Source organism: Scardinius erythrophthalmus, assembly GCF_964197995.2.
Source record: "Scardinius erythrophthalmus genome assembly, chromosome: 3".
NCBI classification, from domain to species: Eukaryota; Metazoa; Chordata; class Actinopteri; order Cypriniformes; family Leuciscidae; genus Scardinius; species Scardinius erythrophthalmus.
In genome coordinates, this window is record NC_138223.1 from 41,350,984 (window position 1) to 41,365,502 (window position 14,519).

The 14,519-nt window shown below is 37.9% G+C and overlaps 2 protein-coding genes across 2 annotated transcripts; one reads left to right on the forward strand and one right to left on the reverse strand.

Moving 5' to 3' along the window:
* rad23aa (RAD23 homolog A, nucleotide excision repair protein a) lies at window positions 1-8,887 on the reverse strand. The gene is made up of 9 exons (XM_081361980.1): window positions 8,578-8,887; window positions 8,028-8,189; window positions 7,747-7,928; window positions 6,405-6,451; window positions 6,104-6,231; window positions 5,912-5,987; window positions 3,866-3,996; window positions 3,608-3,775; window positions 1-2,766 (listed from the first exon to the last, which is right to left on the reverse strand). Exons 1-9 carry the CDS (start codon window positions 8,641-8,643, stop codon window positions 2,653-2,655), a joined length of 1,074 nt encoding a protein of 357 aa, XP_081218106.1. The 5' UTR covers window positions 8,644-8,887; the 3' UTR covers window positions 1-2,652.
* Window positions 8,888-9,097: 210 nt separating this feature from the next.
* Window positions 9,098-14,482, forward strand: rnf11a (ring finger protein 11a). Its single transcript, XM_081360324.1, has 3 exons — window positions 9,098-9,551; window positions 11,473-11,642; window positions 12,553-14,482. Exons 1-3 carry the CDS (start codon window positions 9,453-9,455, stop codon window positions 12,722-12,724), a joined length of 441 nt encoding a protein of 146 aa, XP_081216450.1. The 5' UTR covers window positions 9,098-9,452; the 3' UTR covers window positions 12,725-14,482.
* The last annotated feature ends 37 nt before the right edge of the window (window positions 14,483-14,519 follow it).

Below are 14,519 nucleotides of genomic sequence, written 5' to 3' on the forward strand. Positions count from 1 at the left end.
GCACCTTATGGAGGGATTTAATCAGGAGACATGATGCACTAAGAATAGCATGCCATGCATTTAGAAGTGTTGATCCAGATGTGGCGGCAGCTTCGTTGTCAATGGCTTGGACCAGTGACAGACGGGTTGCATGTTCAAGTTCAAAAGCAGCTGTGAATTTTTGCAAGCAACATATTAATCATTATAGAGTTTTTTTCAGCAGTGAACAACAAAAAGATGCACAAAGGCCTGGTCACACCAAGTATGATAACTGTCTATAACGTTTATCATTTTATTAACAATTCTAATGAGAATAATGGAGTCCACACTACAGCGAATGTTATTGTTGGAATTACTTTCAGAAAGTTTTTTCAGCCAATTAATGATAACATTGACAGCCAATCAGATTCCATTTGCTTTATAAAGCTTGAGCATTTAAAGCAGCAGCGACTACAAATCTGCAGCTCGCGCTTTAATAAACAGAGCGTAGGGCTCATTCACACAGAACAAAATGCGAGACGCGGGCTGTCAAAACAATGGAAAAGAAGCACATTGGAATGGAAAAACACGCTTTATAGTGCATGTGTGAATGCTAATACAGTTGTCGTTCTTGGTGTGAACAGGCCTTAATTCAGGGTTGCACGAGCCAGTCGAGCAACTGCCATCGAGATGCTTGTGTCCCTGCAATACTTTAAATGAGTGTCATCTAAATTAAACTAATCCATCATTCATTTACTTTTAATTTTTTTAACATTCACGTCACGCTCAAGTGATTAGGGTGAAGTGACCTAATTGTCTCCTCAAGAGTCAGCAGCACCAAAATCAGTATTATCGATCATCCCTCCATCTATACTGGCATGGATTATTAGTTGCATTCTTTTATTTATTCCGAACCTGCCCCGACTCACTCGTGCACATGTAGCCGAATGCACATCTATCTAACCGGACTGTGTCTCTCTGCTGCCGACGTGTTTTCGATTTGCTTGTTTTTAGGTACAGTAGTTTAGCCAGCGCCTCTGATCCAGTGCTCTCCGTCCCCCGGAGCCCTTGGCAATCTGCATGTGTTATTTACAGATTCTTTTCCATTATAAAAAACTAAAACGTTTGTAAAGAGCAGCACCTGATTGAATAAATGATGTTCTTGACTGTACAAAGATCCTGGTGTGGGTTTTGTTCTATGATGGGAAATCACCACCAACTCATCAACGTTCTTTTGCAATTAGGTTTTATTGATCCCAGAAGAGTTTTACTACAGTAAATCAAACTATTAATTACTAATAAACAGGCCCACGTGAAATCTGCATCAGTAGAAAGTTCAACACATTTACACACCACATTCCTTCATTAAATAACTTTATTAGCCAGCAATAAAAGCATAATACTCTGTTGCGTTTTTACCATTTTTAAAGCCATTCCACAAATATTCAGATTTCACGTAGGCCTGCTGATAGGTGAACAAAAGTATTGTCTGGCAGTTTGGCTACTACATTAAAAAGGAGCATTTCTGTGCTATGAGTGAAAACGATGGTGAATCGATGCTGAAGGCTCTTTCTGTCTGTAAGAGGTGAATGTTACAAGACTTTACTTCGAACACATCAACACTGTCAGCTTTACACTGACAACCTTCAAGAAAATCTCTTTTTGACAGGACTTAAGAATCTGTCATCATGCTGGTACAGGTCTCTATAGTGAGCTTTAGTGTGCCAAAAACCTCTTTGTCGCTGTATAAAGTTACAGGTTGGTCCACTCATGTTATACAAGAAAATATAACAAGATCTAACGTCTATGGAAAATGATCCTTGTTCATACTCTTGACCTTTGTTTTGCAGTTCTGACAACAGTTTCAATACGAAGTTCTTTTTTAAAGTCAACATTAAATTGACCATTTACATTCTTGTGCAAGATTTGTACGGTATTCTGTGCAATCTTTCATCAAAATAACTTGTCAGACGAGAAGGAACAAATCCCTTATTTTTCAGACACATTTACATTTTTGTAATTAGATTTCCGGTTTAACAGATTACAGAAGTTTGCAACAGCCATTTCATGTTGACTTTAAATAAGACAAACAAATTTAGTATTAGGACAGTGTACATTCAAACGATCATCACTCAGATTATGATATTCTACGCGATATGGATTCATTTACAAAACAGCATCAATTCAGGTCATTTTGTTGCTGATAATGTTATAGAAATGCTATCGGTTGCACTACTTGTTTCATATATGTTAACACATTCTTTAGAGGTGTGTGCTGGGAGAAATACAGAAATAGCTCTGGGTTTTAGAGAAATATATAAAATCCTCCATTAGACATATTATTAGTCCTTTTTCCCAACTAAAAACAAGCAAATGCGTATGCCTACCTCTAACCTCCTCAGAGCCCATAATACTACTATGAGAGCGCTTGCTTTCGATTGATGCTGATTTAGTCAAATACACACACACACACACACACACACACACACACACACCCCTTCAACATGCTAGAGTGCATTCAACCCAAATGCCGTCAATTCCATTGGAATTTGTTCACCGTGTGATTGCATCCGCCCCGTCCCCGACCGGTTTGCCAGTCTCCCCTCGACTTGTAAACTCAAAGAAATAATGTCCCGAGTAGATGCAGTGCTTGTGTGGTGGCGGGGGAAGGGGCACATGGGCTCTCCACGACTCTCATTCGTCCTCGAAATTCTGATTGAGCAGGAAGTTGGCGGCCAGGTTCTCGTTCTTCTCGCAGGCGAAGTAAGCCTGGACCGCCAGAGCTTCTGAAAACCCCAGAGCTTTTAACTGAAAGAGACACAGACAGTCGAGATTATTCACTTCCCGTCTGTATATTACAGATCATAAAATCATAAAAACATTTGAAATAAAATGTAAACCTTAAACTGTTTTATTTCAGCTAGTCATTTTCATTTAGTTGATTTAGTTGTAAAGCTATAACTGAAATACAAATTCATAAAAACTATACTATGGGAATAATTTTGGAATAAGTTGCAGGCTGGATTTATTTGATCAAAAATACAGTAAAACAGTAACATTGTGTAATATCATTACCATTTCAAATAACTGTTTTGTATATATATTGTCAAATGTAATTTATTCCTGTGATCAAAGCTGAATTTTCAACATCATTACTCCAGTGTCAGTGTCAAATGATCCCTCAGAAATCACTCTAATATGATGCTCAAGAAACCGTTCTGATTATTATAAATGATGCTAAAAATTCAGCTTTGCATCACAAGAATAAATTACATTTTTAATATATTCAAATAGAAAACAGCTATTTTAAACTGTAATAATATTTCACAATATTACAGTCTTCACTGTATTTCTAATCAAATAAATGCCGCCTTGGTGAGCAGAAAAGACTTCTTACTTTACTATATACTGACATATTAAAAATAAATAAATACAGCAAAAAAATGTTAAATATTAATAAAAACTATAATAGTATCATCTAAATGATACTAAAATAACACTGGTGTGACGCATCACAAACTAAGCAGCAGAAATGAGTGGAAGTTAATATCTAATCTATTCAGGTTATTTCAGGGGGATTGCACTCAAACTCACCATTAGTAATCAATAAAGCGGTTCGTTATTATCTGACTCCATGGCGTTCACTCACCCTCTCGATGGCTTCTTTCTCCTGTTGCGTCACTTGGATGTAACTCTCGGGCGATGCCTCGTCACCGATCGCACCCAGATCTCCAAACTCTGCCCCCTCTCCGCCCTCGCCCTCGCCCACCGGTGCGTTCAGCATCTGGATGAAGCGCTCCTGATGCTGGCTGATTTGCTGCGGTCAGTGACACATGATCACACCGTGAGTAAAAGGCTTCACACACACACACACACACACACAGGCTGAGGGGAGTGTTCTCGTCACCTGCAGTAGTTCGGGGTTCTCCTGTCCCAGCTGCTGCAGGAGGGCCGGCAGTAGAGACGGGTTCTGCTGGATCACCTGCCTCATGCTCTGGAACTGAGGCTGAGAGCGCAGGAACTCCAGGGGGTTCTCGCCTGCGGAAACAATACAGTTCACTGAAGCTAAGACCACAACAAGAGAACACTTTCTGTTGCTTGAAATAAAAGTATCTAAAAAAAAAAAAATAAATAAATTTGCGGGTTGCCAAAACAACATTTTATTTTCAGCTAAAAATGATTAAAACTGAATTAAAAAAATAACTAGATAGAATTTTAAAAAACAATGTATAAAAATGACAAAACACATAACAAAATTACTGAAACTTTAAAATGAAAAATATAAAAATAAATTGATACTACTCAATGATACTACTGATAAATAACAGATACTGAAAATGTATGTGCAATGACTGTAATATTGCAATGATTTGAATGTGCATTTTATTTGATTAAAATCATTAAATCCCCATTAAAAGTTTTTCTATTGGTTCTTTACTTTTGGTTACACTTTATTTTAGGTGATGTAGTTACATTGTACCTACTCAAATAAGTACTGAGTAATATTAATTAACTACATACACTTACTATAGAGTAATGGCTAGGGTTTGTTTTAGGGTTAGTTACTTATAATCATGCATGATTTACTGTTATTACTACAGTAAGTACATATAGTCATGTTTAACTACGTCATCTTACAATAAAGTGTTACCCAACTTTTAAATTCAGCAGTAAAAATGGATATAAAGTTTGTAAGTTTGCATTGATTCATTTTCAACTATAATTCAAACTTGTACATTTTCTTGCGGTATCACTCAATAGTCATTAAAGTTTCAGCATGAATTTTCTTCTATTGATTAAAATGTAACATATATTACATATCGTTGCATTTATGTACAAATTATTACATGTTCTTTTTGTGCGAACTTAAAGAACCGTGTGGAAATTTATTTTTGCTTAATGTACAAAACCATTCAAAAGTTTCTATTTCAAATAAATGCTGTTTTTTTAAACTTTCTATCGAACAAAAAAAATGTATTGCGGTTTCCACAAAAATATTAACAGGTTTTTTTCTGCAGGTTTTACTTTTTTAAAGACCAAGTAAGGATGAGGAGTAAGTTGAATGGAACACAATGTTCTCTAAATGTAAATGTCTAGGGAGAAACACAATGAGTTTTATCAGCAACTCCCAGCAGATATCCATTACTTTTGAATTTAGTTAACCAAAAAAAAAAAAGCTTTTACTCTCCAACTGCAAAAAACATTTAAAAGCATTTAAAATACGAAGTCTTGTTTACTGTGAAGCACGTTTATGATTAAAACAAGAACACACATCTGCCAATGGGCTCAGAAAAATCAACTTAATTCAAAGGGAAGTTTTGATAACTCATTGACACATATTTTTGTTTTTTTAAGCATAGACTCACTTAATTTTGTTCATTTTTCCAAGACTTCGTTTTAACAATTGCATCTCAAATAAATGCATCTTCATGTAAAGATGCTGAGACATTTGTATTGAAGACAGGACAAAATTGCACGCAACATTTAATGCCATGCCTTATTTCTGCTCTGATTTACACCCTTTCAAAGGTCTTCATTTGTGTAAGGATGAATTAAGACGTTTTAAGATTTAAAAGCCTGGTTTCACAGACAGGGTTTAGATTAAGTCAGGATTAGGCCTTAGTTAAATTAGGACATTTAAGCAGCTTTTATAAACGTCCCTTAAAAAAAACATTACTGGTGTGCATCTTGAGACAAAACAATGGCACTGACATATTTTAAGATAAATCAGTGCAAGTTGCGTTCAGTTACAACAGATCAAACATGCATTTTAATCTGAGACTAGACTTAAGCCTCGTCTGTGAAACCGGGGTTAAGACGCACAGAAACCCTGTATTAAGCAACTGTTTTCACCATTGATAAGAAGATAAAAATCCCCCAAACTTGTAAAAGTGTTGAAATGATGGTTCCTCTGATTGTAAAGAAAGCACGTGTGTTTGAGTCAGCCGCTCACCTTCAGTGGGCTGTGTGTCTGTGGGGAGCTGGACTCGAGCAGGACGGGTCTCCTGCACCGGGACAGTAGGGATCCCCTGAAACAACACACTCGGATTCACAATCATGTAGTGTTCGTAAAACACGCACAAGAATAAAAATGAGAACATGTGCCTGGCGTTATAAATGCATTAGGAAAGAAAGCCACGCTCACGTTGAGCAGATACTCCACAGCGCGGTGAGGGTTGTTATAACTGGCCTTGAGCGCCGCCACCACTTTATCTCTCTCATAGCCCATAGACATGATATTAGTGAGCATGGCGTCGTACTCTTGACCTGTAACTACAAAAACACGCATGCAAGAACATCTGAGAGAGAGAGAGACTGGATTTTCCCAACTGTATGTTTGTTAATGAATGCTTCTTTACACATTTGCTGCAAATTAACCATCCAGAGGAGATTTTTATTAAGTAAAGCTGATGAAGGCAATGGTCTCAGCTTGATTCTCTAATTACCTAATGTTGAAGACGCATCTTCCCCATCAGCCACCTGACCTGTGCGACTGCAAAACACACAAACTTTCATTATAATTAATACTTTATATGATTGAGGGTGCTGTTCGTATAGTACAAATGCTCAGCGACAAACATTAAAGTCACCGTGAAATCAAAATCGAAACATTTTTTAAAATTCATGTGTCCTCGTAACCTTTAATCAAAATAGCTTCCCCTCCCTCTTGCAGCGTCTTCTCTTCTCTGATGACGTGTTTACTGGCAACCTGTCACTCACATGACATCGACCAATAGCAAACCATGACCATCCAATCAATTCCCTATGGACAAAATCAAGCCCCGCCCCACATTTGATCTTGTTTCGAGAAGCTTTTATACGTTACAACAGACAAGAAAAGTCTATCGCAACTTGATTCATACCAACTTTAATTTGAACTAGCATTGAGGGTAATTTTATATATTGGTATATCTAAAAGTAAAAAAATAAAAAAATAAATTCATTTTAGATCATTATACATTAGAATCAGGGCATGACATTAAGTTTTTTTGCTCACCAGCCACTGTGTTTAGTGGTTTCCCAAAGTTACTAGCCACTCAGCATTTTCACTGGCCACAATTTTGACATCGATACCATGGGGAAAAACTGCCATATAGATATTTTTTATATTATCTCATAATTTTGCAGCAGGAATATTAGGCTGCTGTCACTTTAAGACCTGAGGCACGGATCCATTATACTGTTACACATGCATTTTCTTTCTCAACTGTTTACGTTCACTTAAAACATAAATGACTGTTTATGTACTCGCAACGACATTATTTTGTGTGTATTTTACTGTTTAAGAGCAATAAGCAGCGAAAAAGAACTCATTTTATAACTGAGAGGCGGCTTTATGTGCCGCACTTTGGGTGAGATCACAAAATCTGCTGGAATGAGTAAAATTATGCGCAATATGTGCAATCCTACGCTGAAATTCAAGCCCTGTAACAGCAACACTATTCAAACGGAGCAAATGAAACGAGTGAGTGAGAGGAGGCGGGTTTGTATCGCAGCTGGCATCGTGTATCTTTTCTGCGGAAAATGAGTATTAAAAGTGTTTCAGATATTTCAGTATCGATATGTATCGAAAAATCACTAGATTGCACTTAGTTAATATTTCAGATGCCTTGATGGACTGAAATCTAAGATTAAGTATGAATCATTAACTTGTTAGGGAAACATATTTTCGCTCTCACATGAAAATAATGTAAAGCAGTCGAGCCCATTCAAGCAAATATATCTACTGCGGGATAAATACTATTGAAAAAGATATAATTTCTGCAAGGAATCATAGTTTAGCCTCACTCTTCGGGACTCTGTACAGGTGAGACGGTTGCAGGCGGGTCGTCTGAACGCTCGTCACTCGGGATTGGGATGGCTGCAGGGGCCGGAGGAGGAGGAGGAGGAGGAGGAGACGAGGAAGAGGAAGACGCTGCGACAGATTTGGGTGGTTCTGAGGGTGGGGCGGCTGATCCTGCTGCTTTCGTCTGGAAGGAGAAAAAACAAACAAATTAAATTAGTCCGACCTTTTTAACTGCATGATTCATTTCCAATTCTGATGGCCAAAAACATTTCTGACATCTTACCTTTGACACCATCACCACCACGAAGTTCTTCTCATCGATTTTGTACTCCTTGATGGGTGTGTCATCCTGCAGGATTTTCCCTGCATAGATGAGCTTCTGTCCTGCTACGGGAAAACTGTCTCGGCCCTTCTCAGCCTCGATCTTCTCTTTCAATGCCTTCACCTGAGGAAAAACGATCATCTATAATTGTTCAAATGATACATTTACGTCAAAGGAAAAGAATACACTGTATTTTAAGCAACCAAACATCCTGTCATAATATTATTATAACAACAAATTTATACTATAAATCTTAAATCCTATACTATACTGTAAAATACCAACCTGACAAATTAATTTAATTTACACTTTAAATATACAGACCTATTTCTTATCATCTATCAATCGCCCAGCTGACCCCCAATGAATCATAAATGAATTAACGTCTTGAATAGACCCCTCCACACCCTTCTCCGCTCGAAACACACTGCTGTCATGTATATTCATTCACTCAGAGTACTTTTACTTGCTGTTAACGTGTTTAAATGCGCGTAAATAAACGCGTGAATACCGTCTGGTCATCGTCGATGTCTATTTGAATGGTCTGCTGCTGCAAAGTCTTCAGTGTGATCTGCATGACTGCTCTGCCTCTGCCGTCTTCTTTCTTCTCGATTCGGGACCGTTGTACACTTTTATATCCCAAGGAAATGTTTGGTTTTGAAAGCGAGGGACAGTTAATAAGCGATTAGAAATGTAGCTCTCTAGCTAACAAGCTAAAAACACGCCTGTCAGGTGCGCTGCGTCATCTTCTTCGGCGACGGTTTGGAAAGCCAGGCGGCGCTGAAGAAGGAGTTCTGAAACACACTGACACCCTTCGCCATTTAGGTGGTAAGACAGTTTGAATTAAGTTTTGGAATAATGCAAGACCGGAAAATAAACATATTTATATATCATGAAGATTTTTAAATGTATTTCTTAGAATAGTGTTAGATATACAAAAGCGAAATGGGCTTCCTTATGTTCTCAAATATTTGGTTTCAATGGCAGCTTTCTGTGCAAAAACTACATTACCCACAATCCACGGATCAACCGACTTCCGGTCCAAGAGTTTGTAAACAATGAAAGGAGATATGGAGTCGTCAAGAGGTCTCACCTAAAAATATTGCCCTGCACAGGCCATAATAACTGCATATTATATGTCACGCAAAGCGGGCACACCCGTGAGGATTAAACCAACCGGGAAGTGAACGTTTACCAGGATTACGGCTTTTTAAAACATATTTTTTTTGTGTGTGTGAAAATCGAAACCGTTGGCTGGCGAGGCGTTTGTTTTTCTACATAGACAGACACCAGACACAACGGGCTTCAGACGGACAGAACTGAGTCTTTTAAAGGCCACATAGGCCTGAATTTGAAGGGTCTGTTGTGCCGTTTAGGGTCAGCTCAATGGGGAACTGTCTGTCTTCTCAAGGCGCTGATGATCTGTCCTTGCTGAACGAGTCCGAGGGGGCGAGTCTGCCCGGAGAGCCTCCGCCACCCTACCAGGTGTGTGTGTGTGTGTGTGTGTGGGTGTGAGAAACAACCACAGCTCTGTCCGAGCGACAGACATTCAGCTGCTCACAATACTGTCTGACTGCAGACTAGCTCAGATTGTTTGGGATAACTGTTATGAATGGTAGTAAAGAGCCCTGACTGTGTGCTCTTGATCATCTACAAGAACAGCAGGTGAAGTTTTCTGTTGGCACTTGGCAGGGTTTTGAGAAAAGCAGCTGGTCATACCACAGTATCTTTAGCAGGTTGTATTGATTGTGACCTCTGACTGTGAAAAATGTACCACCATTGTTATGGACGCTTTGGTACTAATATGGCATTCTAGGATATAAACACCATATTCAGATATTGTTAATGAATTTAAATAAGTAAAGACAAGAGATCATATTTATTATGACATATGTTTAATATATGTTAAAAAGAAGTCAAATAAATAGTGTCTGAGCTTTGCTAGAACATTCTTTTGAAAGCCTGCTTTACATTTTAAAGAAATACTTCCTTAAAGTGAAACACATCTATACTCATTTCATTAAAACTACAAAACTTGCGACACAACGTAATTGTTGACATTTACATGACTAATTTACTCTGTAGTTTTTTAAATTGTATTTACTTTGTTACACTCAATTAAAACATTTTTTAGAGTCCTTCTTACATATATTACATGTACTTATTGAAGTGATAACAGTGAATTATGCATACTTGCTTGCAGCTAACCCTAAACACAACCCTGCTGTTATTGATTTTACTCAGTACTTAAATGTATAATTATTACTCTGAAACAAGACAAAAGAAGAAAAAACAACAGTAATATAACGGAGTGAACATGTAAAAAAAACTAACAAACAAAAAAAGTTAGTGTTTTGGCAGTTACATGAAAAAGTTTTGAATTTTTAATTTTTTTTAAAAGTTTCTTGTTTTGTGTCCTGATATTTAAAAGGGTTTCAGAGCACTTCTTCAAGACACATCTTCATTGACAGTCTACGCAACTACCACTTTGACGCTTCAAAAAGTCCATAAAGAGATCGTAAAACTAATCCATATGAATTGAACGGTTTGGTTAAAGAGACCTCTTTTTCTGAAGAGACACATTCACTTTATATAATAAAAAAATATGACGAACATAAACAGAAGCTTAACTATGGAAGCTTGTTTCCGCCACAGAAATTTTTTAAAAAATAATAATTGCGACTTTTTATCTCACAATTCTGACTTTTTTTCTCACAATTGCGATATATCAAGTCAGAATTGTGACTTTTTTTTCTCACAATTGCGAGATATGAAGTCAGAATTGTGAGAAATAAAGTCGCAATTGCGAGATATAAAGTCAGAATTGCGTGTTATAAAGTCGCAATTCTGGGAAATAAAGTCGCAATTGCGAGATATAAAGTCTGTATAAAAGTCTTTACAAAAATTTGTAAATAAAGTAAAAAATGTCACATGGTTCTAAGTTTAAAGCTTGCCCATTTTAAAGTTAATCTAAAACGAGAGAGAAAGGGCAGTAAAAAAAGAATTTTTCATCACGCATGGCATGAAGATATCTACTAATGGTTGCATTCACAGACTTATATTGATGAATATGTTTATGCCATTTCCTTTATTTTGTCACACTCTAGAGCAGAGGTAGGCAAGTTCGGCCCTGGAGAGACACTGTCCTGAAAAACCCCGTCACCTGCCTGTAGCCTTAGTAATCTTGAAGACATTGATTAGCTGGTTCATGTGAGTTTGATTAGGGTTGGAGATAAACCCTGCAGGACAGTGGCTCTCTAGGACTGAAGTGTTTGCAATGCTTTGAATGATGCTGCCTCAAAGACATGTCCCTGATCCATTCCTCCTGTTTCTAATAAGCCGTCCTGTGCGCTCTAACCACACGAGGGCTTTATTAATGATGTGATCAAACGCTCGTGACCCCCAGGAGCAGGTGCAGGTGCCAGTGTACCATCCCACGCCCAGTCAGACACGCCTGGCCACTCAGCTGACGGAGGAGGAGCAGGTCCGTATCGCTCAGCGCATCGGCCTCATCCAACACCTGCCCCGTGGGATCTTCGACCCAGGCTCAGAACCGTCCGACAAGAAGATCAAAGAGTACGTGGTATCCAGGGCAGTGTTGGGGGAAAGTTACTTTGAGAAGTAATGCATAACTAATTGTGTTGCTTAGGTACTTTTTTAGAACAGTAATGCGTTACCTTACTTTTGCATTACTTTTTTTCACCTGGGCTGGGCTTGTTTTTTTATAACAAAAAAGTTGTATTTTTGAGCAAATGTAAAGATCCTTTCACACCAAAAGTGAAATAATCCTCAGGATGAAGGAAATGCTAATTCACGTGTGTACAGTAGAGGGCGCCGCTCAAACAAACCTTTCAGCTGCTGTTCTGGATAATGGAACAATAGGATGCAGGAGAAAAAAGTTTAACACTCACTTTAGTAATAAAAACACAGAAATATATAGTCAGTTTTTATTATGGTTTAACTGAATCCTCGAAGGTCAGAAGTAAGTACATTGGTCAATAAAGTAAGATTAAATGCATAAAAAACAGCATTTTTAATGCATTTTATTTAACCTATTTAGTTATTGGAGGTTTGCATAGTATTCTGATTCTGCATTTCACTGATTTTATTCATTTTGAGGAATATTTAATCTTTTTTAAATGCACGCTCGCATTTAGTCAAGAACTACAGTAACCATCATGTTTACACACACGCCTCTGCACTTCGATTTGTCTCAACATGGGGACGAGAGAGCTGTCAGTCAATACATGGGAAAACAAAATAACTTATTACTCATTATATGAAAAAGTAACTCTCATATTTTGTTGTAAATTTTAAAAGTAATGCGTTACTTTACTAGTTACTTGAAAAAGTAATCTGATTACGTAACTCAAGTTACTTGTAATGAGTTACCCCCAACACTGATCCAGGGAACATCCTAATATGTGTGGAAACTGTTTTTAGTGTGTATGAAGTAAAAATGTCACTTCATGACATCTGCCCCCAGGTGTGTGATCTGCATGATGGACTTTGAGTACGGCGACCCGATCCGGTTCCTGCCCTGCATGCACATCTATCACGTGGACTGCATTGACGCCTGGCTCATGCGCTCCTTCACCTGCCCTTCCTGTATGGAGCCGGTCGACGCCGCACTGCTGTCTTCCTACGAGACCAACTGAGAGTGCCTGCGCATCCCGAGGGACATGCCAATGATAATGCAATGAACACGCTGGGGACAGTAGAATGAACAAATGAAGGTGGCGTGACTGTGTGTGTGTGTGTGCGTGCTGACAGACTGTAAAAACAGGATCCAGTGTTACATTTAAGAGGCCTGTCACTTGCATGTCAAAGCGCTTTTCGAGCACATATACATGTGTACAAGTTTCGCAAAATGAAAAAAACACTGAAGCAACTCTAATGAAGATAGTGTTTTAAGGGCCGATTTAAAGAGCCTTTTAGGGGTTGAATAAATCAATTGTGTACTTTATTCTTTTTTCTTCTAATCGAATTCATGAAATGTGCAATCGCGTCCCTCTGATTGGATGTGAAACCCACCCATTCCGCCAATGAGATTGTCCCTTTCTGAATTTGAGTCCGGTGGGCGGAGTTTTATTTCTGCTAGCTGTGAATGTGCCTGTTAAGGCTCTGAAATTAGAATGCTGAAAAAACTTAATTACATGAGCAAACCTGATTTACAATAGAACGTGTGCCATGATAATGTTTTTGTTTTTACTTGCAAGCTCGTGATGCACTAACAGGTGTTTGAGGTGGTAGTTTTACATATTTTTTCCAGGATTTTCTCCGTTCTCTGTCCCTGATCACTACGGATAGATGCACCCAAATAGCTTAATAAATGACCAGTGTGTCGTGATGCATCGTTTTGTGTTCATAACGGGGTCGGTGATGAGGTTGTTTATTGGTAGACTCTGAGTTTTGCCTTGTCAGCTGCTGTTTTCCAGGTTCTGGGATGTAAGTTGCCTTTTTACACTGGTTTTTGGATCATCTTTACTCTAAATGCTTGTTTTTTGGGTACATGTTGGATCCTGTATGTCCCCATATAGCTTCGCCTTGACCTTGCCTTGTCTGTTTGGATAGAACTGTGGGGACCGTATTTAGTCGTTTTCCTTTCTTTATTTTTTGAAGAGAATAATAATGATACAATCACCAAACTTTGTGCACCTTTCAAATGTTGCTGACTGAAAGTCGACATTTACAGTGAAGGCTTTAAAGTTGTTTCTTGTTGTTTTCCTGATTCGTGCAAACTGAAAAAAAAAAAAAATGAGTACATGTTTCAGTCAGTTTTGATACTGTTCAAACAGTCTTTTCTGTATGTTAGCTGAATATATGACCTTATACCTGTCACAGTTTGAACTGCTTGTGCAAAAAGGAAGATTTTCATCTTTGTTGTTTTGTTTGCTCAGTTATCGTGCTGGCTTAATCATGTTATAATCGGACTGAACAGTGTTAAAAACCCCATGTTTGGCCTCAGACTATATTCACAAAATATCCCATTCTGCTCAAGCCTCCCTTTGTATCTTTGTACTGAATCATTGTGACTTAAGATGTGATTGAATTCCAAAAACAGCATCTGAAAATCTTGAAATCAACGTATACTGCTCTTAGATATCGTATTGGATGAGTTACTGTTCTTAATTTTCTTCCCCGGTGTTCGATTCAGAATTGAAACGTAGCTCTAGCACAACACAAATGTAAAAAAAAAGATGTAATAAATATGTGAAGTACAATCATCACAACATTATATTTTGTTTCACAATAAAATGAATTTAATTTTTAAAAAAGAGTTGCTTGGTGCCATATAAATGTACATTTGCCAACAAAAGATAACAGACATGCTATTAAAATATCTGTTTTGTTCATGTGCAATAATGGCACAAGAATAGGATTATAACACAATAAAGGTTGCCAAATTCTTCAAAGTTTTGTGTGATTCTGTCTTTCATTCGCAAATGAACA

Excerpts from the sequence above, each read along its gene's own strand:
- rad23aa (XM_081361980.1), bottom strand. The coding sequence starts at position 8,643 with ATGCAGATCACACTGAAGACTTTGCAGCAGCAGACCATTCAAATAGAC. Across the intron at positions 8,190-8,577 it reads ACATCGACGATGACCAGACG|GTGAAGGCATTGAAAGAGAA; the intron begins GTATTCACGCGT and ends GTTTTTCCTCAG. Across the intron at positions 6,452-7,746 it reads CCTGTACAGAGTCCCGAAGA|TCGCACAGGTCAGGTGGCTG; the intron begins GTGAGGCTAAAC and ends TGTGTTTTGCAG.
- rnf11a (XM_081360324.1), top strand. The coding sequence starts at position 9,453 with ATGGGGAACTGTCTGTCTTCTCAAGGCGCTGATGATCTGTCCTTGCTG. Across the intron at positions 9,552-11,472 it reads AGCCTCCGCCACCCTACCAG|GAGCAGGTGCAGGTGCCAGT; the intron begins GTGTGTGTGTGT and ends CGTGACCCCCAG. Across the intron at positions 11,643-12,552 it reads TCCGACAAGAAGATCAAAGA|GTGTGTGATCTGCATGATGG; the intron begins GTACGTGGTATC and ends ATCTGCCCCCAG.